The sequence below is a fragment of the Apiospora hydei genome, assembly GCF_038363865.1.
Source record: "Apiospora hydei strain CBS 114990 chromosome Unknown utg000002l_segment0_segment0, whole genome shotgun sequence".
Lineage (NCBI taxonomy): Eukaryota > Fungi > Ascomycota > Sordariomycetes > Amphisphaeriales > Apiosporaceae > Apiospora > Apiospora hydei.
The window spans coordinates 3,279,226-3,302,897 of NW_027117361.1; the positions used below are offsets into that span (position 1 = coordinate 3,279,226).

Below are 23,672 nucleotides of genomic sequence, written 5' to 3' on the forward strand. Positions count from 1 at the left end.
AAATCCCATCAATTGATGTGTGTTAGCGGCCGTAAAAGCTAGGTAGACACCTATGCTGTTGTGCCTATTTCCTGTAGTTACATAAGAATACCGCTGTGCCGTGCCGGGTGTGGTGGTGGGCAGTCTCTCATTAGTGCTGTCTGTTATTGTTCACCAGAAATGTCCAGAAAGAAAGCCGACTTCGTGTCGGGTTCAGCACTTTTTACTCCAAGGCTACCTAAGGCTAAGCAAAGTGACCAGCAATGATGGCAGCGCGTGTCACGTAGTGGACATCCCTCGTGCTCCCCTGGGCCTCGCGACCTCCCTTGGATTGCTACCTTGCCTCCCTGACATCTGCAGATACTCGTGCCGCTTGGCGCGTTCAGCAAATCTGGAGTGACATTGAACCCCTGGAAAGGCCCTAGTATGTCGATCCTTTCAATTCATCGTATCGTAGCAATTGAACTGTCCATCCACCAACTTGGCCTTTTCAGCTCGCTCCTCAGGTAGTAGTAGTAGGTGGTGGTACGTGGGACAGGGACCCTAATCTTCCGGCCTGCTCTCCGGGATTGCTTTTCCATATTACCCTTCTTTTCCTTCTCCTCCTCCTCCTCCTCCTCCTCCATCCGCCTCGCCCATCTCACCCATCTGGCGCATTCTTTTCTCACTAAAGCGAGCTGTTGCAAGCAAGCATCGCACTTGTCATCAAAGCCCCAAGGGCAGAACCGTATTCAATTTGGAGCTACCCCTCCTTATTTATCGGCAACGGTTCCGACTGCCAAATTCCTTATTCCTTCACACCTCACATCCATGCAAATTTGTACCTTGAGCGCATGCCAGCAAAGGTAAACACTCGGTAGTGGCAAAACCACACTCGGCCGCCCTTCACGATCTGAAGAGATACTATTTCACACAAAAAACAAAAAAAAAAAAAAAAACCAAAAGAACCTCAACAACACAACACCATGGCCGACATAAAAGAAGCGGGCATCGAGTCCTCGGGCCCTGCGCACGACACCCCGGCAGTCGCTGACGGGCCCATTACCCGTCCTTCGGGCTGGCAGTACAAGGGTTTCAAGCTGGGCAAAAGGGAGCTGTGGTATGCCTCTCCCAAGGTGCAACTTCTCATGGTCTCCATGGTCTGCTTCCTGTGCCCCGGCATGTTCAATGCGCTCCAAGGTCTTGGTGGTGGTGGCCAGCTCGACACCACGGCAAATGACCGCGCCAACGTGGCTCTGTATTCAACGTTTGCCGCTATTGGTTTCTTCTCCGGCACTTTCGCGAATCGTCTCGGCCTCCGCCTGACCATGAGTTTCGGCGGCCTGGGCTACTGCATCTACGCCGCCAGTTTCCTCAGCTACAGCCACAACCAGAACATGGGCTTCGTCATCTTCGCAGGCGCCTTCCTCGGTGTATGCGCCGGTCTGCTCTGGGCCGGCCAGGGCGCCATTATGATGTCGTACCCCCGGAGAAGAGCAAGGGTCGTTACATCAGCACATTCTGGATCATCTTCAACCTCGGTGCTGTTATTGGCAGCTTGATCCCGCTGGCTCAGAATGTCAACAACACCGCCGGCCCCGTGACGGACGGCACCTACGTCGCCTTCATCGTGCTCATGGTGCTGGGTGCCATACTGGCCCTGTTCCTCTGCGACGCCGACAAGGTCCAGCGAGAGGACGGCTCCCACGTCATCCTCATGAAGAACCCGTCGTGGCAATCGGAATTCATCGGACTGTGGGAGACGTTGCGCCTGGCGCCCTGGATCGTCCTGCTGTTCCCCATGTTCTTCGCTTCCAACATCTTCTACACCTACCAGCAGAACGGCCTCAATGCGGCGGCCTTCAACACCCGCACTCGCGCCCTCAACAGCTTGCTGTACTGGCTGGCGCAGATTTTCGGCGCCGTTATCTTCGGATACGCCCTCGACTTCCCCAAGATGCGACGATCCATCCGCGCCAAGGCTTCCTTGATCATACTCTTTGCGCTCACCTTCGCCATCTGGGGCGGAGGCTACGCCTGGCAGAAGAAGCAGCCCAGCCGGGCGTGGTCTGAGGCCAATAAAGACAAGGTCTTCTTGGCCGACTGGACCAGTGGCGGCGAGCTCTTCATCGGCCCCATGTTCCTCTACATCTTCTATGGCTTCTATGACGCATGCTGGCAGACCTCGATCTACTGGTAAGTTATATGTTATGCACAACTCGAAGGATCTCGGTGAATTAACGCGGAAGCAGGTACATGGGCGCCCTGTCCAACTCGGGCCGCAAGACTGCCAACCTGGCTGGTTTCTACAAGGGAATCCAATCTGCTGGTGCTGCCATTTTCTGGCGTTTGCACGATCTAGGCATTGAGGAGATGACCCTTCTGGGAGTTACTGTGAGTTGACTCGGTCCCGAATCTCGGCGCTGCGATAAGTACTAACTGATCAATCTAGTGGGGTATCCTGGCCGGATCGTTGCTCATTGCTGGCCCTGTCATTTGGATGCGAATCAAGGACACAACTGCGCCGGAGGAAGACTTGAAGTTCAGCGACGAGACGATCGAGGATGTTGCGCCGACAGCAGCGGTTGAGCGCAAGGACGTGGCAGCCTAGAGTCGGCGCAGAGGGGTGTATTGATTACATGACAGACGAAACAGAATCCCATGGTTGGTTTAATAATTTACAGGAGCCAGCATCAACGGAGAGACATAGGGATATATGATTAGCTAAGGCATTGTCATATGTGACGACGGCAATGAGTAATGACATGCATGTTTCCTGCCTGCATACATAAGTTGGCTGCCACCTGTTAATGCGGATTTGGTTTTAGGTACTGGACCTGACATGACAATCTGTCGAGTATTTTTCGAGGGCGCTCGTCCCATCCTTAGCATGTGGGCACCATATCCAATTGATACGCGATACACCTCGGCTCAAGATGGCGTGTCTCAGGAAACACACTGTGATCAGAGGTCAGCAACCCATTCGAATCCAATGGCGGTGGTTCGGCTGAATCGATTGGCTACTTTGTCGTCGCCTATTTCCTGCACGTATTTTGCCCTAATAAACAACCTAGGATCGAGTTGCATCGTGGTTACCCGTCAGCAAGTCCCGTTGTTATCCGGCATGAAGCACATGGGCCCGTCGGATAAGCCTGGACGCTAGCCCGATGCGGTAAGATAGGCATCCCTGATACCGAGGCATCGTAGCTTCATCCTTTCCCGATCCTCCCAACTTAATATCAGCTTACGACGGCCTTTTCATCACATTTAAGAGAAGAATACTCATCTCTTCATCTCCGTTGCAAAGAAGTGAAATCACTTGGGGCCTTGGAACCTTTGTACTTTATTCTTGTGGGTTAGGATCATACCTGCTAGCGCAATGGTCGCAGTCAGTAAGGCGACCCGTCAGTCCCTGACGGTCGTCGACAACCGGACGGGTAAGACCTACGAGGTCCCCATCAAGAACAACTCGGTGCTGGCCACGGACTTCAAGAAGATCAGCGCCCAGGCCGGCCCCAATGACCGCAAGGAGGATGAGACGGACCAGGGCCTGCGCGTCTTCGACCCGGCCTACATGAACACGGCCGTCGTGCACAGCCGCATCACCTACATCAACGGCCAGGAGGGCATCCTGCGCTACCGCGGCTACCCAATCCAGCAGCTGGTCAAGAAGAGCAACTTCCTCGAGACGGCCTACCTGCTGCTGTACGGCGACCTGCCGACGAGCGCGCAGTGCGGCCGCTGGCAGGACGAGGTCCTGCACCACACCTACGTCCACACCGACATCGAGAACATGTTCAAGTCGTTCCGCTACGACTCCCACCCCATGTCCATGCTGACCTCGGCCTTTGCCACCCTGGGCGCCTTTGCCCCCGAGGCCAACCCCTCGCTCGCGGGCCAGAAGCTCTACACCAACGCCGCGTCCGGCGACCCCCGCGCCCTCGAGGTCCTAGACAAGCAGATCCTGCGCATCATTGGTAAGGGCGCCCACCCTGGCCGCGGCCGCGTACCGGATGCGCCAGGGCCGGCCCTTCAACCGCCCCGCGCAGGGCCTGTCGTACACCGGCAACTTCCTGTACTTGCTCGACAACCTCTCGGGTCACCAGTACCAGCCCCACCCGGTCCTGGAAAAGGCGCTCGACGCGCTCTTCATCCTCCACGCCGACCACGAGGTCAACTGCTCTACCGCCACCGTCCTGCAGGTTGGCTCTTCCCTGGTTGACCCTTACAGCGTTGTGGCGGCCGCGTGCGCGGCGCTGTACGGCCCCTCGCACGGCGGCGCGTCCGAGTCGGCGATCCGGATGCTCATCGAGATCGGCTCGCCCGAGAACGTGCCGGCGTTCATGGAGAAGGTCGAGAAGCGCGAGCGCGTGCTCGTCGGGTTCGGCCACCGCGTCTACAAGAACGTGGACCCGCGCTCGACGGCGATCCGGGAGCTGGCCGAGGAGGTGTTCAAGGTGACGGGCCGCAACAAGCTGCTGGACACGGCGCTGACGCTGGCCGACTACGCGCGCAAGTCCGAGTTCATGCGCAAGCGCAACCTGTACCCCAACGTGGACTTCTACTCGGGCCTCATCTACCAGGCCATGGGCTTCCCCTTGGACTTCTACCCGGTCCTGTTCGCGGTGCCGCGCTGCGTCGGCTGGCTCGCGCACTGGCGCCAGATGATGCTGAGCCCCGGCGGCGTCAAGATCTGGCGGCCGCGCCAGTTGTACGTGGGCGAGGGCGAGCGGGATTATGTCGAGGCTGGGGATCGGAAGGAGAAGGTGGGCGCGACCATCTTCGAGGGGCCGGTGCAGGTTGAGCATGGTGGGGATAGTAAGAGGAATGTGTTGGCGTCTTACAAGGATGAGACGGGCAGGACTTGGGGGAAGAGCAAGTTGTAAGAATGAGAGTGTATGTATGTGTGGATGTATGTATGGCTGTGGGAATAGACTGGGATGAAGATGTCGTGTTAATTGGATGGTTGGTTGGGAAGTAGTACTATCCGTCTGCCTGTCTGTCTGTTTGTATGTATGTATGTTCTAGTTCGGGGCTTGCTGGTGGTGTTTCGGGAACCAGCCAGTATGCGTGTGTGTGTACGATGGGAAGCATGTCTAGCTAGGTATTTATAGATTGAAGTCTGGATTTATATGATTTGGTTCACTCGATCAATGAGAAAAGCCTGCCATGCTTGTATGGATGATGGGAAGTGTCGCTGTGTGTGAGTGGCAGGAGGGGGTGGGTGGCAGGTTTGAGTGGCAGCAGGCAGGTTCAACCACAGGGGTGGGGGACAGCCAGTGAATGCATAGGGGGAGAGGGTAGGGTAATGATCCCCAATAACTGGCTGTTCTTTCAATGGTGGTCGACTTGGTACTTGTGAGTAATCATCCCATTAGGGACCCATGCCATAGTACCTGCGTTCGATCCTCGCACCTAGCAACTGCTTGTGTGTAATCATCTCAATATGAGACCCATGCCACACTGCTGTGTCAGCTGGTAACTCGACCACCCAATTTTTTGGTTCTCCGTCGCTTTTACTCTTTTGTCCCTTAAGATTATCTTTTTTCAGTTCCTGTTCCTGCTCTGTATAGGCTGGTTCGGTAATGGTTCATCTCTCCCATCAGGCCATGCCTACCACACATCCGTTTATATAAGAGCTCTCACTCTTTTGATTCTCTTAAGGACTTGTTGTTCTCTGTCCTAACTAGTTCATGCTCGGGTGTCAAGATTTATTCTCTTCGTCCTGCTGTGTCATTTCATCACATTGAGCTCTATAAGCTGGAGCAATCATCATCACTGCTGTCTATAGCTTGGAATTGAGGCTCCCGGATTTGTTCGTGAACTTGGCACGAACTACTTTTTACAACTAAGTACGATAATATTATCACTATGGAGGTCTCGAACAAAATCTGTTATGCCAGCTTTTTGGTTAAGATATAGAAACTGGTAGTGTAGCCTGCCCCCAGGCCTAGAGTGATGGAACAGTAGTAACACTGAAAAACCATAGAGCTTATAAGGCAATAGGCTTCTTTTAAGAATGTTGTAATATCCTCTTCCTCACCTTGCCTTTATAACCTGTACACATAATGATGGGTTTAATTTTTTAAGGACGAGTACCACTAAGGTCAAGCATTTTTTTGCCGGCTACCTATTTGCCTCCTCCCTCAACTCCATTATAACAAGGAACCAACCGTCCACAAACAATTACAACCACCTCCTAAGTTAGTTCAGTTCTATTTCACTTTCTCTATTAGTGCTAATTAATAAGATTACAGGGACGTTCCAGTCATGGCTTCACGCACTCCCGCCTTGCCCCCGCCTGGCTGGAACTTCGTGAGCCCCGATCTGGTCCTCAACAACGACGTCTTGAACCGATACACCGACTTCCTCTTCCGACCTAATTCGTGCTTTATCGCACTCAGTGGGAGCCACTACAACCGAGTCGAGCGATTTCTGGTTGTGCTGTTTGGCGCCTTGCACAGTTTGGCAAAATGGATGGGAAACTGTGATTTCTGGAGGGACGTCACAAATGCCTGGCTGTACGGTGTTATTTGGGACAAGAGCCACCTCAAACGGACCAAGGAGCTGGTGGAAATCGTCCTGGAAACCCGCGGCATCGACTGCTGCTTCTACGAAAGCGCCCGGGGCCCGGCCCAGACCCGCCTGGGCCGCATTATCGACGCCTGGGCCGTGTGGACCGCGAGCCCGCTGTCCGATCTCGCCGGATCCTTGGGACTGCTCCCTGGCGAGTCGAAGCAGGATTACTCTCGGGCTCAGAAGCAGCTCAATTGGGATGTTCAGAACATACCCCTCGACGTCTTTAGCCGACTTGACTTGAAGCAAGGTATGTTATAGCATCAAGGCCTCCACCCCCTGAGGATCTAGGAGGAACAAAACTGTGTCAACCTGATGGTAGACGTACGGGGGAAGAGACTGACCATTCCCCATGTTTGTTTCAGATAAAGCGAGACTGTCCGACGCACAGGTCGAGACAAGCGACCCTGCCACTTCCACGAACCCTCCCACCCCTGGACTGTCCATGGACACGGATCCGGACGGAGTAATGTGCGAGGACGACGTTTCTACCCAGTCACCTGAGTCCCACGAACGACCGGACAGATGCTGGGGGTACTATGATATGCTGTACCAAAAGAAGGCAGAGCTTCGCGAACACGATGCGCACCGCCACATCCTGGTTAAGCAGATTGAGCTGTTGGAGGAATGCCTCAAGATGCCAAGTCTGGTGCATTTGGTGGATGAGACGACATAATAACCAGCCACCGTTGGAAAGATATGGAAATCGAGAGCAGCAGCCTGTCTCATGCGTCGGTTACCTGAGTATGGATTCTGGAAGAATACCTGTCTAACTGGGCTGTGGACGCCATCTGGGGCGCCATGTATGATCATCAATGTCAAGGACAAGCCAACAGCTCTCCTAGCAGTACCATGCCACACATGAATCCATGATCAGGACTTGATAGATACTCGATTAGGCCTAGGATTGTACAGTAGAAATTTGGTACATTGTGAACGTCGAGAATGGTTACTCCCATGACCTGACCTACGTGATGCCACTTGTGTACTGCGGGCTCAATTTAATAATTCCTCCCAGCTGCCCCGTAAGAGGATTCCGATTGAGTAGGTGCATCGATAAAAAGTCAGGTTCCGTAGCTGCCCAGTTCAGCTTGTTCTCACTTTGCTCAAACCATCAATTTGTACGGGGCATCGACCACCCGGTCTGTCTTGTGTGAAGCTCAAATCGGTACTGCTCCTGCCAAGTCTACCAAGCAAAGAGTACATACACTCTCCCCACATCATCACAGCTCAAAATAACCAGTTGTCAGTCGCGACAACCCAGGAAATTCGGTATGTTTCCCATTAAAATTACCATGCCGGTATGTTGCCATTGACTCAAACTGATATAACCATAGCAAGGACGATGGCGCAGAACCAAACTCCCCGAAGCATCTGGCCACGCAGGTGGAAGATCTTACTCGTGAGCAGTCAGGTACGTACTTCATATCCATACTTCAAGAACAAGAACGACTCGCCTAAATGAGAGATAATTTGACAGGTCAGGACAGCGCCGCTGTACTACATGGCGCGACTACCATCACCAACAACCAAGCTGTCGCCCCCGCTACTACCCTCAACGTTTCCACTGGCAACGCCCCGGCCGCTTCCACTTTCAGACAATCGGCGATCTCGCAGCCCAAGACTGGACGACGCGAATTTTTCGACTACAGAAAGGCTGGAACGGATGGCCCTGAGTTATCGCATCTTGAGGTCCTCATGATGGCCGATCTATTGCATGAGCAGGTGTCTGAACGGGTCAAGAAGATTGACTGGGACATTTAGAAGCGAGAGTTCTAGGTCCTGGAAACCAGAGACTTCCCAGGATAAGATAACAATGGGAAGAGTCGACAGCACCATATGTTTCCCAAGTTGGCTCGTTTGGGAGATTTTCCTGGCTGGGCTCCGCCCTAGGTAATTTGCGGAGTGGCAAGTACGAGGCAACCGGACATCACATCTGAGCAAACATACACACGCAAGATTGAGAGATAGAACGGTCTCTGAGAATGTACTGAGAATAACGGACGTGATGTGTAAGTATTTTCGTCCTCAGGAATGAATGCGGATGCCTGGCCATAACAGTTGCGGACTCGGTCACGATGTTGCCTTCAATAGTGATTGTTACTCTCACCTTGGCCTCATAATGAATCTACCACTTGCACATGACTGCCTCCTTGACACTATTCATTCAATGTTCGTTTGACTCATTGAAAGTAGAAACCCATCGAGCAACTCCTCCACGATACCATCGCAATCAAACCTGCCAATTCGAAAGAATCGGAATTTCGCAATCTGGTATGCCACATTTCTCGACTCCCACTTTTGGTGCTTTAAAATTGCCTGCTGCCCAGACTGACGTCGTCAAAGGATATGAGATGGCGCAGGCTCAGATATCGCAGGAGTACCAGGCCACGGTAAACCCAGGCCTTGCGCTCGAGAAATCAGGTAAGAGCTTCATTGTGTCGCAATAATCGGTTGAAAGGGCACCTGAAACTGAAGGATGAACGACTCGCAGGCCAGAGCCAAGACGACGCCGGACCAGCTCAGAACATGGCTGCCGCCGCCAACGACCAAGCTGCTCCCACCACCACTACGACCTCGGCTACTACTCCCGCTTCCGGGCCGAGTTATTGGAGCCCGGCCTTCAAGACGCGCCTACAGAAGAACCACGAAAGAATGCGGACGGACCTCGAACACCGACACAACATGATGCTCATGAGAGCCAAGAGAGCCAAGCGAGCCCAGAAAGCCATACTTCGCCTGTTATTGGCTTCGAAGCGCCGCGTGAGAGAAATTGAGCGTAACCTTCGTAAGAACCGCCACAGTTACCAGCGGCGGCTACAGCAAATCGAATGGTGCAGACTCCGGAGGATACATGGTGTGCAAGATGGGGCCGGAGACGCTGTGGCGGACGACGATACGGAGGATGAGGATGAGGATGAGGACTACAAGATTGGACCGTCTTCTAACTGAGCTGGATGCTGGGGACAGCTCATATGGGAGATATGTGGTTTGGGGATCTTGCAAGTTGCAGTCCCTAGTCAAGATCGACATCTGATGGGGCAGCTTCACAGGATTGCTTCCGTTGGCCACTCGCCGTAGGTGGCTGAGTCAAGATAACCATTTAGATAGCATACGTCAGTAATGAATGATCATACAAAAAGGCATTTCACCTATGGCTAGGCCATCTAGGGACTGGCCAGCTACCTAAAGTGCCTAGGTTGGCAGTGAAGATAGGGGGGTGGTTGATGGTGGGGCACGACGACGAGTGGGCAGAAAGGCTGGGAGTGGGAGAGGAGGGAGGTAGTCAAGTACCCAAACAGAGGCACTTTTTCGTAACAGAGATGGTCAAGTGGTAAGACTGTTGGTTATGCACCGTGATGTTAGTTTCGCAGTCCGCTTTTAAAGGGCTGAGTCATCCTAGTCATGGGTTCGAACACGGTAGTGGGCAGGTGTCTTCGTTGCACTTTACACAGTAAATCCATGTGCGACTGTAGGGTTTGTAGCATAACCACGACAAGCTGACGCGCATCTCATTCCCGGGATTTCTTTCTTTCTTTCTTTCTTTCTTTTTTTCTCGTCCTCTTCTCCCTCCCTCCCCCTACATCTAGCTTCTCGTCGGTCGAATTCCTGCTCTCTATGGTTTCTCTCTCAAATGAATGTGTGACGTATTTACACGTGATCGATTATAATTGCCTGGTAAACACCTGCTTTTTTTTTTCGTTCAGCCTTGCAATCTAATCACTTTCACTGGGAGATCCCATACCTACCCCCTCCTAGGCCGTGGATGTAGCAACCAACAACACGTCAACGCGCGGAAACATGTCGGTTGCCTGCCCCCCCAGACGCTCTCGGATATCTCGAATTCATTCGCTTGGCATCATACACCATCAACTCCGTTGTAACCCTTAAATGGCTGAAGTCATTCACTGGGCTGATCGTGCCTCCCCCTTGACATTACCCCACAATTATTCCCCCTTTTTCTATTGCATGCTCAAACCAAACCCATCACCACGAAGCCTCACACAATGACTAGTGGCTGCATCATGGGATATGGCATCCCTTCACAGGAGAGCCAGCACTAGGCTTGCACCAGGCTTGCTAGCAATAGAAGTTCCCAATAATGAGACATATGGATAAATAGCAATGGAGCAGCTGACAGCGTTCATGCTAGATGGTCAATCATAGGACTATTGATGGCTACATGTACATAGGTATATGGAAGGGGAACGAAAGATGTGTAGCTGAAAAGCACGAGGGAGGTTGTAGGGGTAGGCATTTAGATACCAAGGTAGAAGCTGTTTTGTGTAAAAGATGGTCCAGTGGTAAATCATGCACTGTGCGCGGTAATGGGTACGTTTCTATTGTAGTCCAATCTCTTCAGTCATCCGTCCATAGTAAATCCGCGGCTATTCGAACCTCTCAGGTATGGTTACATCACGCTCCCACCCATCCAGCTTTTTACTTTTTCTTTTTCTCTCTATTCTTCATCCATTCTCTGCTCGATTCTCCTTGGCCTTCATGGGTTACGTTTCTCCCTCCTTGTTAACTCAAAGACATCATCATTTCATACAGAGTGCTGCTTCCTGTGACTACCACCTTGGATGTCTACAGACATTCCCGCTACTTATGTAATGATTACTGGCGAATCCTCCTAGTACCAGTTAGTTATCCAATTTATATAAGTACTAACGGTAGATATCTTATTAATAGCTATTAAAAACCTAGACTAACGTGGTTTACTATTAAGTAGCCCGTATTATTAAATGGTCCACTTTTATTACTTCTCGACACTTTTATAAAAGTTATTTTAACCACGATATTTTAAATTAATTAAAACTACTCGCTATTCGAATCGCTACTTAATTCTATATCCTTTTTATATATTCGCGCATTATAACCTGTTTAGCCGTAAATGCCACAGCGCCTGCCGCCCGTCGCGCGCCGCTTTAATGAACCACTATTTTCGCCTTCGTCGGTCGCTGAACGCTTCCCTTTTTACCTTCTCGTTTTGCAGCCTTCGAAATTCCTTAATCGTAAAAGCTCCTCTAAGCTGGACTCGCGACTTTTTAGCTCTCCGGCGCTTCGAAAAGGTTAAATTAGCCTCTTTTAAAATACGTATCCGATTATGTATAAAGGTTATTTTATAAGCTATTTTAATTATACCTTTCGTTATTTAATTTACCGTATTTAAAATCGGCGTCGAAGAGCTTTTTTAATAGGTAAACACCCTTTTTTAATATAAATAAAATGCTTAGTTATTTATTAAAGGTTAAACGGCGTTTAAGGGTTATAGGTATTAGCCGTTCTTAAACGGAATAAGCTAAGTATAAACGTTCGGAAACGCACATTTAATTTATTAATTACCTCGTCCGGGTTATAAGGTATTAAGCTAAATACGTTAAATTTAAATTTAATATTAGTTTCCGTAAAAATAGCGAAATATATAGCTTTAAACGCGATAAAGAACTCGAGCTTCGTAATGTAATTTATCGAGGCTTTAATAAATAGCTCGATTTCCTTCGAATAAGCACGCTTTAAAGGCGAATAAAGTATTATATCGAAAAGTTAAAGTAGGTGTAATAAATAAAGAGGCATATTAATAGTAATAATATCGTTATCCTAGTAATATACCTCGAATTCGGCCGAAATATAACTCTTGTGGCCGTCGAGAATTAAGAGGCGGTAGCGATTTTTTGTTTACGATTTAATATATTTATCGAAGTATTTAATCTAGTCTAAGCTTATTTTATTATCGGTTTATTTATTAAAAGTCGGTTTAATTATTTAATCGCTTAGTAAACTACTTTTACGCGATTAGTTCACGAGGTAATATTAACTTTAAATAATTAAAAAAAGCGGAATATATTAGCTTTACGAATTAATATATTTAATCGCCGTCGACTATTCCCGATTACTAAGCTGGACCGACTTCGCTTTCCCACGCCGATCGGCGCGTATTACGACGAAGGTTAACCCGATTATATTTATTATAAAGCCGGTCTCGTCGAAATTCCACATATCTTCGTTTAAAATGCCGTATTTAGCCTTTATATTCGCGACCAGCTTAAACTAACTAAAAATAACGTTCGGATTTTTATAAAAGGCTTTTTAATAATCGTATTAACGATTTATTCTAGTTTTAAGGTTTAGGTTACGGTTAATAAATCGCTTAACCTAATACTTACCGACGCGTTCGCCGCCGCGCGACGCGGTAAAAGATTAGCTATATTTTCTATATTAGCGATCTTAAGAGATATCTCGCGGGTATTTAAATTAATTATATATTTACGAAGCACCTCTTTTTTATTCGTATTTAATTTATACCGTAAATATCGAATATCGCGTCGTAAAGTTCGGCTATAAATTCGGTAATATAAAATAGTTTTAAAAACGTCGTATACTTTTATAATATCTCTTTTATTTAATAAATTTAAAGGCTTTCGTGTCGCTTAAATAGTTAAACCGATCCGGTTTTCTTAAATTAAATTAAGCATTATAATTATAAAGTTATTACGCGTTAAAGTTTAATAAAGGTCGAGAAATAGTAAAGGTAAACTATTTAATAATACGAACCACTTAATGGTAAACCACGTTATATATAATTATATTACTATAATGTACTATTATTATATTTATTATATTTAGGAATCCTTTTATCAGACTCCATAATAACGTTCCGGTTTCCTTTAACCAACAGTTAAGAGACAACTACGTGAGCATTATTAACGCAGAGGTTAGACAGTAGCATCACATCTAGAGAGTACCCCGAGATCGTACTGGAGACTCATTGCTTCAATTCAAACCATTACATTAAGCGATGCCACTGTTCATCATAACTTGTATTAATTCAAGGACGATTGCTTGACTGGACTGACAGAGAAAGGAGAGAGACAGGTAGGCTAGGAAGACTTGACCCCTCTAAGCCTGCCCAAGACTTTTTATCAATAAGTCGAGCAAATCACACTGGCCTCACGATGGGCTTACCTTAAAACCGTTTACTAGATATCTGGTTACTTTTTTTTTCCTGATTAAGAAACGACCAATCCATAAGTGGTGCACACAAGGCTCAGAGACCTTCCAATCTGCTCCCCACCACAATCATTTCTCAACATCACCACCCGAGCTCTTTACACATGGACTGAAGCAAGACAGTTTCCCAACCATTCTGCTCATCGACAAAGGCAGCAGACAAGTACGACTACGCATTATGGCCTCAGAAAAGCGCACGCTTGGTTTGGCGTACCAAAGCTCAGATCTCGTCCTAAAGCAAAAGACGGTCAAGTGGTTCGAGCATTTCATCCTACGTCGCGATTCGATCTTCGTGACAGATTCCATGAACGATGATGAGATTATTGAGCGCCACCTCATCGTCTTGTTTGGTTTGCCTCGAGACTTCATGCCACATCTGCATTTCCAGAATGCCTGGGCCGCCATTATCCGCCAACGGCTCCGCCAATGGCTCCGCGTCAATAAGGCAAACAAGGGCGACATCAAACTCGCCAAGATTCTCGTAAAGACCGTCCTGAAGGCCCGTGAAGCGGGCAGTTCCCAGTCCCCACGATACGTGGCGAAGACCAATTTGGGCAGTCTAGTCGATGACTAGGCCGAGTATCGTGAAGTCAGCAGTTATGCCGGTCTTGCTGACAATCCCAAACCCACGAGCCAAGATCTGGACAAGTTGAAGGTTCTCGAGAAGGCAGTAAGCAATGCCATCAAGCGAGCCCTTCGTCGCGTCTTCGCTCACGATGACTTCAATCGAGGTAATCTCATACCCCGGCCATAATGCCTACCCGTTCGGGCTTGTTCGTGCAGCTAACTGATACCACTTGTAGTCACCGACATCCTGCTTCGATCCCGAGTGAAGGCTGCGGCCATCACAGTCGCTAAAGGTCGCCCGGTCCCGGGAAAGCCCTCGATGCTCAACATGATGCCTCGCAAGAAACGATTCCGTGGTGCTCAGATACGAATGCTGAATGCGATGCGGATCCTGGAAGACGACCGCAGCAGAAGATACCGGAAGCTGTGCATCATGAGAGCCCGCAAGCTCAAAGCAAAGAAGGACGAAGCGCGTAGCCAGCTGCGGGACCTCGATGAGCAGAAGCGTGGTATCACGGGCCGCAGATCCCATTTCCAGAGACAGTCACGCGAGGTTTTGAGGCAACTGCGCGCGGCCGACGAAGAGTTGTACGATCTTGAGGCAATGAAGCATAAGCTACCTTATCATCACAGACGAAAGCGCGAGATCATGAGTCTGAAGTACGACCTCCACGAGCAGATCGACGAAGCTCATGAGCAGATGAGCAAAGCTGACGAAGCGCTTCACGAGCTTGGCCAAGGGGAGTACATAATCAAGCAGAAAGAGCGCGCTCATGATAAGACGTCAGAAGTCGTTTTGTTCGGACTCGTTGATCATCACGATCAGAGCTTGGGTGCTATTAGAGTCGTTTGCGCAGTGGATGAGTACAATGATCATCACTAGCTGCTCACCTAGCTCTATCTGCGAGAGCTTTCCGGAGTAGGATCGGACGAAGCAACAATTGCTGGATCGCATGGCTTTCGGTATTAGTCGTTTGCTCTGTGTGGACTGGGGCAAAGGCCGCTTTTCGTGGGGGAATGGATTCCCACCAAGGCGGGAATTACTTGCTGTCATTGGGTCAGTACTTGTAGGATATTGGTCGTGTCAGGTTGATAGAACTGTTCAGCGCAGGGCCTGGAATACAGCGAATGAACAAAACTATACACAGTACACACCCTTGTCATCCCGGTCTCGGCCTCCCCGTGATTAGATGCCTACATAACACATGTACACTCACTCTATCTAGGGCTAACTCTGCAAGAAGCCTCGTGATCGAATCTTGATTCCCAGTGTTCTTCTTCGATAATTGAAAGGTCGACTTGATTCCAATGGTCTTTTTGCCAACGTGGATTCGATTCCTCCAGAATGGGAATGACGAATCAGCGAAGAAGGGTCTGGGGTATATGCATCCCCGTTTGTGATAGGTCTCTCTCTAGGTGTCTGACGTCCGAAAGGGATCGCCGGACGAAAGGAGGCGCTCGGGCCGAGCGAGCCAATTTGGTGGAGCCTCACAGCTGGACCCTGTTCGCGTCTAAGACACGACACGAAGCTACCCGGCTACTGTGCCCTCCCGCCTTTTACGTCATTCAGGTACCTTGCAACTAAAATGCCATCAATCGTGGGATGGATGGTGAGCTTCAAAACGGGGAGCAAAAAGCTCAATTGACTCGGGAGAATGAAGAATATATATAACCTTATCGCACTGATCCTACAGTATCCCCAAGAGGAGAAGTTCCAGCCAGGCCCACGATCTGCAGGAGGCAAACGGTGCTCGCAATTGATCGTCAGGCATCTATCGACGGTGGAAGCTCGGAAAGACGGTGCTGAGTGCGGGATGCATCATCTCGTTGCTCGTCCTTTTGGGCGAGGAGCGAAAGAGCCCCACCGACGCAAATGGCATGACACGCGCCAAAGCAGCAAATGAGGTACCTCACCAACTCACCTACAGTACGCAAACACAGGCTGCTGGCTGCTCGTCGCTCTTTCCGCTTGATGCAGGTGGAGTCTGTGGAGGTGATAGTACGATTATTCTGCCATTGAAATTGACGTCGTTTTCTTCCTTCTTCTTTCTCTTTCCTGTAGTCTTCCTCATCTTCTACCCCGTGGGGATTCTCAATCTTGGTATGCTCTCTTGAGAAAAACCCTAGCGACCGCGACCACGCCAGCTCGTACACTCTCCACTCCTTTTCCTTTCTTCTTGTTCTTGTTGTCACATACATCATGGCTTCGCCTATAGCCTCGGCGGCGCTCAAGTCGCGAATCCGTCGGCCGTCCATGCTGAAGAAGCTGTGCCGGCCTGAGGATCTCCTCCACCACTTCCCTAATGGCGCATACATCGGCTGGTCTGGTTTCACCGGCGTTGGCTACCCTAAGTACGACCTATCTGCCCCCGTCCCCTTCTGTCTCGTTTCGCGCAAGCTGTGAAGCTTCCGACGTGCAAATGCTCACATCCCGGTTGCAGGAAAATGCCTACTTTCCTGGCCGACCACGTGGAGAAGAACAGCCTTCAGGGCAAGCTGCGGTACTCGCTCTTCGTTGGCGCCTCTTCGGGCGCCGAGACCGAGAACCGCTGGGCCGGGCTCGACATGATTGACCGACGAGCTCCCCATCAGGTCGGAAAGTCGATTTCCAAGGGTATCAACGAGGGGCGCATCAACTTCTTTGACAAGCACTTGTCCATGTTCCCGTCGGATCTGGTCTACGTGAGTTGCAATGCGATATCATCACTCTCGCTGTGGAAATCTAATGCGATTCTCAGGGATTTTACACCAAGGACAGGCCAACCAACTCCCTCGACGTTACGGTAGTAGAGGCAAGCGCCATCAAGGAAGATGGTTCCATTGTTCCCGGCGCTTCCGTTGGTGCCACGCCAGAATTGGTGCAAATGGCCGATAAGGTATGGGCAACCTACTGACTTTTGCGATACGCATTGCGAGGAACCAACTGACTGGTCAACAGATCATTATTGAAGTCAACACAGCGATCCCGAACTTCGAAGGTCTTCATGATATCACCATGTCAGATCTGCCGCCGCGCCGAAAACCCTACCTCGTTATGGAAGTCGAAGACCGAATCGGCTCCACCTCCATCCCGATCGATCCCGAGAAGGTTGTCGGTGTTATCGAATCCGACTACCAAGATGTAACAGCACCCAACACCCCGGCTGATGACGGATCCAAGGCAATTGCCGGCCATCTTATCGAGTTCCTGGAGCACGAGGTTGCGCATGGCCGTCTTCCCAAGTCGCTGCTCCCCATCCAGTCCGGTATTGGTAACATTGCCAACGCCGTTATCGGAGGCCTGAGTGAAGTCAACTTCTGGAACTTGAAGGTGTGGACCGAAGTCATTCAGGATACTTTCCTCGACCTGTTCGATTCCGGAAGACTTGACTTTGCCACGGCCACGTCCATTCGCTTCTCGCCTGACGGCTTCAAGCGTTTCTACGACAACTGGGAGCAGTACCAGAACAAGCTGCTGCTGCGATCTCAGCAGGTTTCCAACTCGCCCGAGATCATCCGTCGTCTTGGTTGTATTGGCATGAACACCCCCCCGTTGAGGTCGATATCTACGCACACGCCAACAGCACTTGTGTTATGGGCAGCCGTATGCTGAACGGTCTTGGTGGATCTGCCGATTTCTTGCGAAACTCCAAGTACAGTATCATGCACACGCCTTCGACACGACCTAGTAAAACCGACCCGCATGGAGTCAGCTGTATCGTGCCCATGTGTACCCACGTTGACCAGACGGAGCATGACCTGGATGTCATCGTGACCGAGAACGGTCTGGCTGATGTACGCGGCTTGTCCCCCAAGGAGAGAGCCCGTGTCATCATCGATAAGTGCGCACACGACGATTACAAGCCTATCCTGAAGGGCTACTTTGACAAGGCCGAGTTCGAATGCATCAAGAAGGGTATGGGCCACCAGCCTCACCTGCTCTGGAACTCCTTTGACATGCACAAGGCCCTTTCGGAAGAGGGCAGCATGAAGAAGATCAAGGCGTGGTAAATCAATCTGCCAAGAAACCATCTTTGGTGGACTTGTATATAATGCTATTACTATCGCCATACTGGATATATGAGCTTAATAGAACAGAATAAAGTAAACTTCCACTATACGAGTGCCTGGTGACCGACCGTTACAAAACTAAGATAACAGCCTTGACTACTAGATTAAACCCCACCACCGATTTTCATTGAATTTTACTCTTATTAGACCCGCCCGCCTTGAAATGTATAGGTTCTGTTCATCATATTATGTGCCCCAGGTCGGCAGCGAACGATTCTTGCCGGGGCCAGAGCTGTCTGGTCAATGGATTAAGAGTCAGTCCTGGACGTGAGCCTCTGAAGCAGGCAATGTGAAAACCAACCTACGACGTGGACGGTGACAAATCCTGTTGACACACCCACAAGCTTTGGAAAAGATCCTTGAGGCGCGTGTGGGAGAGGGTTGACGGTCATGATCAGGGGCCGGTGGCGAGCCACTTCGCGTCAGAAGCGGTTCGCGGTGATGAATGTTGTAGCGATCATCACCGGAGTAAAAATTGAAATACGACCTTGAAGTGTGGACGGTACCTGTTCTGTAAACGTCACATTCTTCTTCTATGCTGTCTGGATCCTTCGAATGTGCTTCGAACTGAGAGGCTTCTACAGAAGCATCTTTCTGGAGGTAATTATAATCGTCTTGGACCGCCATGGCTGGCGCGCTCTCTAGTCAGATCTCGGCAGAAAAGAGAAGTCTTGACGGACAAAAGGAACCAACGCCGAATGACTGAGAATGGGAAGATCAAGTCTATATTCTATGTTGGGACTCTAGTTGAAAGGAATGCGTTCGACGAAAGACCGCAGCAGCCTTTATATTGACCTCGACACACATCGACTCATCATAACTTCCGACACAGTGACTTCAGCTCCGAGGGACACCTGAATGGCTGGAGATGCTCCGAGCCACCAACCTGTGACTTGCAAGCGTTGACCTCGTGGCTTCGGGTATCTGCTTCTCGGAGCAAACTTTATTGTTATGGTGCAACGGTGACTGTCATCATAAATAGGTACATATAAGTGATAAAAACCTGCGTACCCAGGTAATCAACCTGGGCGCACCACTTGGTCTTGGTTGATGAGCCGCAAGCTACTTTATTATGACGACTGGCAAACCGAGTCAGGTAGCCAGACTCTCGAGATCATCTCGTTGACGTTGTAGTGAGGAGTCTGGGGTATGTATTCTGGTATATCTGGCTCTAGCATAAGTATTGCTGTACCAACCAATACCTGTCGCATACAACGTCCCAGGATCCCATTGCAACAGCAGATTACCAGATCAGTTGAGCCATATTAGTAATTGAGATATTGAAGTCTCATAACTGAGGTCATAGAGTTGCATAGTCTTCTTTGACAAACGGATGCCTCCAGGCTGTTGATGGCGATGTTCCAATGCTGTCGGCTGAGGGGCAATATGAGGGAGCCTGGGACCTGGAAGCGCAGGTGCGGTCGGTTCAACCCCACCTAAGCTCCAGTAGGCTTCAGGCGCGACTTCCAATTGATCAGCGTCATCGACAGTCTGGAGTACCAGTAATTATCTTATCGCTTACCTCCGAGCAGCGGCGGGACTTTGCCACATCAACTTCCTTATGTTGAAGCGGTGCCTTTCACGAGACGTAAGGAGAAGATGTTGTACAGGATTGACGTAGCTGCTTGAACGACCAAGATGTCTGGCAAAGCCGTTATACCGTACACCTGCTCAAGATGCACCGTTGCCTTGCTTCGGCAAGAGGCGCCATGTCGCAGTACTGCGACTGCCTGGAATCGCTGGAATCGCCATTCCTCGAGCACCGCCAATGCGCACAAGCCCGACAACGACGAAAAGCCCCCGAGAAAGGATCTCGATTTGGCTGAGCCCGAGCCTGGGCCCATGTATAGGCGACTCCAAGAAGCCACCGAAGAAGCCCTGCTCACTGGGGGGGCGGGCGGGCCGCCGCGCAGTCGAAGACGCCGGGTTCTCCGAGGAGCTCAAGGAGCGATTGTTTGCGAGAGTGAAGGATGCCGAGTTTCGGTCGGAATATGCGTCCGCTTTTGCCGAGGCAGAGATGCCCAGCGCCGCCGGCTCGGGATCACGGTATGCAGCCGCCAGCCAGCCGTGGACGGGCGAGGAGTCGACCGAGGACGCGGTGCTGCGCATGCTCAACGACGCCCACAAACCGCTGAGCCGTGATTTGCGGGGCAAACCGAAGCTTCCCGATCTGAAACCAGTAGATTTCCGTTTACGACGGGAGCCCAATGCGAGTCCCGGCCAGCGCGCTGCAAGCGCCCGCGAGAAGGCCAGCGCCTACACCGACCTCGGCCTTTCCGAGAACGCTTTGAACGAGAAGGATAAGGGAGGCCAGGCGGAAGGAGTTCCGAGAGCGGTTCCGGCCCGAAGCGCGGGCGGTGCCCAGCACACTGACTGGGCTGGCTTCGTTGGCGAACGAACGGATTGAAAACGCCATCGCGCGTGGGCAATTCAAGAACATCCCGCGGGGTAAAGGTGTCGAACGAGATAACCGGGCAGACAACCCGTTCGTCGATACGACGGAATATATCATGAACAAGATGATTCAGCGCCAGGACCTGGTACCCCCGTGGATCGAGAAGCAGCAGGAGCTCCTCAAGACGGCGCACACCTTCCGCACCCGGCTGCGGAACGACTGGAAACGCCATGCTGCTCGGATAATAGCCAGTAAAGGTGGATCACTGCAAGATCAGATGCGCAAGGCCCGGCGTTATGCCCTGGCGGAAGAGGTACACAATCCGCGAAAGCGCAATGTCGACCAGATCTCCGTTCCCACCAACTCGACCGAAGACCCCGTCATGGTCAAGATCCATCAACAACTCGAAGCGGAGCTGGCCGCCGAGAGTCAAATGGGGCATCCAGACATGGCTTCTCAAACGCCGCAAGCACCGTCAGATTCACTGACGACAACAGCCGCCCAGGATCCCAGCTCCTCCCCTGAAACACCATCACCAGATGAACCACCACAGCAACTGGAGCCTCTTCCTCCGCCGTTCCGTGATCCCGACTGGTTCGAGGCCGAGAAGTCGTACATGGAGCTGGCCATCTCCAACCTCAACACCATCACACGATCCTACAACCTGATGGCGCCCGAGCTCGCCAAGAAGCCCTACTTCAGCCTGGACCGGGAGCTCAACAACTGTTACGCCGACGTGGCGCCGCAGCTTGCCGAGGCCATCAAGGAGCGCGCGGCGCGGCCGTCGGCGTCTTCGTTGGGGGCCGTGGGCCAGCGGCCTAAGAGCATACTGGATCGCTTTGGCCGCGAAGGTCACACCGCCGAGGTGTACGAATCCAAAGCGCCTCATTACGGTCTGAGAGAGATGTGGCGGGATTTGTTCAAGCGCAATGATAAACGGTGATAGTGGCTTCTGTACGAAATAGTTTAGTAAAAGTTCCAAATTTGAGTTTACTCGGTCATCTCTGGATCTAATATTGGGATAGCTGCCTGGCAGTAGAATATCTGGATAATAAGTAATGAGAGAGCTGGCAGCTGGGATATTAATCGGTTTACCATGCGGTCATACTGGCGAAGTGTTAAGTCATTGGGAAGATGGTGTGCACCATCAATGAGTATCCCTGTTCATTCTCTGTGTCTCAGGCAGCTACACTGGACAATCCTACGTATCTAGACTTGACCAATCATCCAGTACTGACTCAACGACAACAAGATACTTTTGGGTACTAGCAATTCCATGACAAAACGCGCCTCCCTCCAAATCCTAGAACAAGCGCGAATGATCTGACAGTAGCCATGCAGTCCGAAGGCTGCTTCGTCCAGAATCAATTCAATCCTCTCGGTCTCATGACTCGGCATCGCGGATGGTTGCCAGCACCTGCTCCCGCATCATCACCAAGTGGGAGCGTAGGGCTTTCGCGTGGGAGATATCGTCTTCCAATTCGGAAATCTCTTCCGTCAATCCGGAAATTTCCTCATCCAGATCGCGGATGGTGGTCTGGGGCTGCTTGACGTCCGGGACTTGCGTAGAAGGAGCAACTGAGGCGCTGGCACGGCGAGAAGCGGGAGTAGTCGAGTTGTTCGCAGGCGCCGGTCGAAGCAGAGCGTTAGGGTTGGTGACTATCAATAAGTGAAGCCATCCGTCAGTCAAAGGTCTGCGAAAGCTGCCATGATGAGATCGTGTTTCGAGGGGGTTCGTGTTATTACCTGGATTCGTGTCATCGGGGCCGAAGACGGCGAGAGGGTTCTCCTCGATGGCCTTGAAGACTTCTCTCTCAAGACGCTTGAACTGTTCGAACTCGGCGAGAGACGGGGTGCGGTGGTTTGCCGCTGGGTGGTCTTGAGGGTGCTGGGCCGAGGCGTCGGCCTTGTTTGCGTCGGCCATCGCGTGTGCTTTGGTCGAAGACTGTGTAAGCTTGGTCGATGAGTGTAGGCAAGAAGAAAAAGAAGAAAGTATGGATATTAATAGCTTTGGTTATGAGTTGTTTACTAGATGGTGCTGATGTTGGTGGGTTGTTGATGGTAAAGAGGGAGGAGTTGTGATAGGAAGGGTTTTGGATGGGTGGTGGAACTGAATTCTCTTATTATTATTATTGAAAGTGAATGATTTTTAGTAAAAGCTGAACAGAAATTCATGTATACATTTCGTAAAGGCACGTTAATGGAAAGGTGAAAGCAAAGTGGTTTCCTCCGAGGAGGGGAGCGCTCCTGTTAGTCCATCTGTCTATTATTGGAATATGTCGGCTACTTCCCTCTCTCATTATAATATGGAATATACTGGACCATCTACGTTGTTACCTTGCATCAATACATCTTCACAGGTTGCCTCACATAGGGTTGTTGAGCTGAAGGTGCCTCCGCTCCGCCCCTGAACGCGCCCCATAATTCCTTCCTCTCCCCTATTCCACTGCCGCAGTCAATATAGCCAAGCTGTCTCACAACCATGCCTCGGACGGATACATCGAACGATTGGCAACAGAGTATCTGGGTAGCAGCCAACCGAACTGCTGATAGTGGCATGTCTGGGCAATTGGCACCCTTATCCCAGACTTGGAAGCACCAGATACCGTAGAAGGATAACTGGGCGCAGCTGCAGAACAATAGAAACGACACATGCATGAGACTACACTATGAATTAAGTAGATCGATGCTAGAAATTACATCCAGAGAATTCGTCGAGGCCCGTTGAGTCGAGTCGGTTCATGTTCATTCGGTTAGGTTAAGTGGCAGGACTGAAGTGTGGGAGCACCTCTATCCTAGGTCGATAGATAAGCAGATGACGCGAGGTAATACGATCCATGGATCAGAATTAATTCTACATGTAATTATGTGCAGGCCAGCCCGGCTGCTCGATGGACTTGACTAGATGGAATGGAGTGGAGGGGAAAGTGAAGGGGAAAGTGAAGGTAAAGTGTAGCTGGTACATGAGCAATAGGGGGAGGGGGTGGATGGTGGGGCACAACGAATCAAGCCCAGTTGATAAGTTGGAAGTTTGGTTTACCTGTAGGCATATGTTTCCAGATAGACGCTTCTTTTCCCAATAAATAATTAAGTGGCATAGGTGGTCGAATGGTTG

The 23,672-nt window shown here is 50.6% G+C and overlaps 10 protein-coding genes across 10 annotated transcripts; 8 read left to right on the plus strand and 2 right to left on the minus strand.

Annotated features, from left to right (window-relative positions):
* Window positions 1–944: 944 nt before the first annotated feature.
* PG997_001038 (uncharacterized protein) lies at window positions 945–2,569 on the plus strand (the record flags this gene model as incomplete). Its single annotated transcript, XM_066805353.1, has 4 exons — window positions 945–1,391; window positions 1,451–2,154; window positions 2,211–2,352; window positions 2,411–2,569. 4 exons carry the CDS (start codon window positions 945–947, stop codon window positions 2,567–2,569), a joined length of 1,452 nt encoding a protein of 483 aa, XP_066675126.1.
* A 768-nt stretch (window positions 2,570–3,337) lies between these two features.
* On the plus strand, window positions 3,338–4,844 carry PG997_001039 (citrate synthase; the record flags this gene model as incomplete). The annotated part of the gene is made up of 2 exons (XM_066805354.1): window positions 3,338–3,879; window positions 3,941–4,844. 2 exons carry the CDS (start codon window positions 3,338–3,340, stop codon window positions 4,842–4,844), a joined length of 1,446 nt encoding a protein of 481 aa, XP_066675127.1.
* A 1,390-nt stretch (window positions 4,845–6,234) lies between these two features.
* Window positions 6,235–6,888, minus strand: PG997_001040 (uncharacterized protein; the record flags this gene model as incomplete). Its single annotated transcript, XM_066805355.1, has 2 exons — window positions 6,235–6,773; window positions 6,879–6,888. The coding sequence occupies 2 exons, from the start codon at window positions 6,886–6,888 to the stop codon at window positions 6,235–6,237; spliced, it is 549 nt and encodes a 182-aa protein (XP_066675128.1).
* Window positions 6,889–7,995: 1,107 nt separating this feature from the next.
* PG997_001041 (uncharacterized protein) lies at window positions 7,996–8,298 on the plus strand (the record flags this gene model as incomplete). Its single annotated transcript, XM_066805356.1, has 1 exon — window positions 7,996–8,298. The coding sequence occupies one exon, from the start codon at window positions 7,996–7,998 to the stop codon at window positions 8,296–8,298; it is 303 nt and encodes a 100-aa protein (XP_066675129.1).
* Window positions 8,299–9,063: 765 nt separating this feature from the next.
* Window positions 9,064–9,486, plus strand: PG997_001042 (uncharacterized protein; the record flags this gene model as incomplete). The annotated part of the gene is made up of 1 exon (XM_066805357.1): window positions 9,064–9,486. One exon carries the CDS (start codon window positions 9,064–9,066, stop codon window positions 9,484–9,486), a length of 423 nt encoding a protein of 140 aa, XP_066675130.1.
* Window positions 9,487–13,723: 4,237 nt separating this feature from the next.
* PG997_001043 (uncharacterized protein) lies at window positions 13,724–14,119 on the plus strand (the record flags this gene model as incomplete). Its single annotated transcript, XM_066805358.1, has 1 exon — window positions 13,724–14,119. One exon carries the CDS (start codon window positions 13,724–13,726, stop codon window positions 14,117–14,119), a length of 396 nt encoding a protein of 131 aa, XP_066675131.1.
* Window positions 14,120–14,440: 321 nt separating this feature from the next.
* On the plus strand, window positions 14,441–14,995 carry PG997_001044 (uncharacterized protein; the record flags this gene model as incomplete). Its single annotated transcript, XM_066805359.1, has 1 exon — window positions 14,441–14,995. The coding sequence occupies one exon, from the start codon at window positions 14,441–14,443 to the stop codon at window positions 14,993–14,995; it is 555 nt and encodes a 184-aa protein (XP_066675132.1).
* Window positions 14,996–16,312: 1,317 nt separating this feature from the next.
* PG997_001045 (uncharacterized protein) lies at window positions 16,313–18,102 on the plus strand (the record flags this gene model as incomplete). The annotated part of the gene is made up of 5 exons (XM_066805360.1): window positions 16,313–16,464; window positions 16,554–16,794; window positions 16,851–16,988; window positions 17,051–17,649; window positions 17,676–18,102. The coding sequence occupies 5 exons, from the start codon at window positions 16,313–16,315 to the stop codon at window positions 18,100–18,102; spliced, it is 1,557 nt and encodes a 518-aa protein (XP_066675133.1).
* A 1,828-nt stretch (window positions 18,103–19,930) lies between these two features.
* Window positions 19,931–21,500, plus strand: PG997_001046 (uncharacterized protein; the record flags this gene model as incomplete). Its single annotated transcript, XM_066805361.1, has 2 exons — window positions 19,931–20,485; window positions 20,598–21,500. The coding sequence occupies 2 exons, from the start codon at window positions 19,931–19,933 to the stop codon at window positions 21,498–21,500; spliced, it is 1,458 nt and encodes a 485-aa protein (XP_066675134.1).
* A 441-nt stretch (window positions 21,501–21,941) lies between these two features.
* PG997_001047 (uncharacterized protein) lies at window positions 21,942–22,481 on the minus strand (the record flags this gene model as incomplete). Its single annotated transcript, XM_066805362.1, has 1 exon — window positions 21,942–22,481. One exon carries the CDS (start codon window positions 22,479–22,481, stop codon window positions 21,942–21,944), a length of 540 nt encoding a protein of 179 aa, XP_066675135.1.
* Window positions 22,482–23,672: the final 1,191 nt, after the last annotated feature.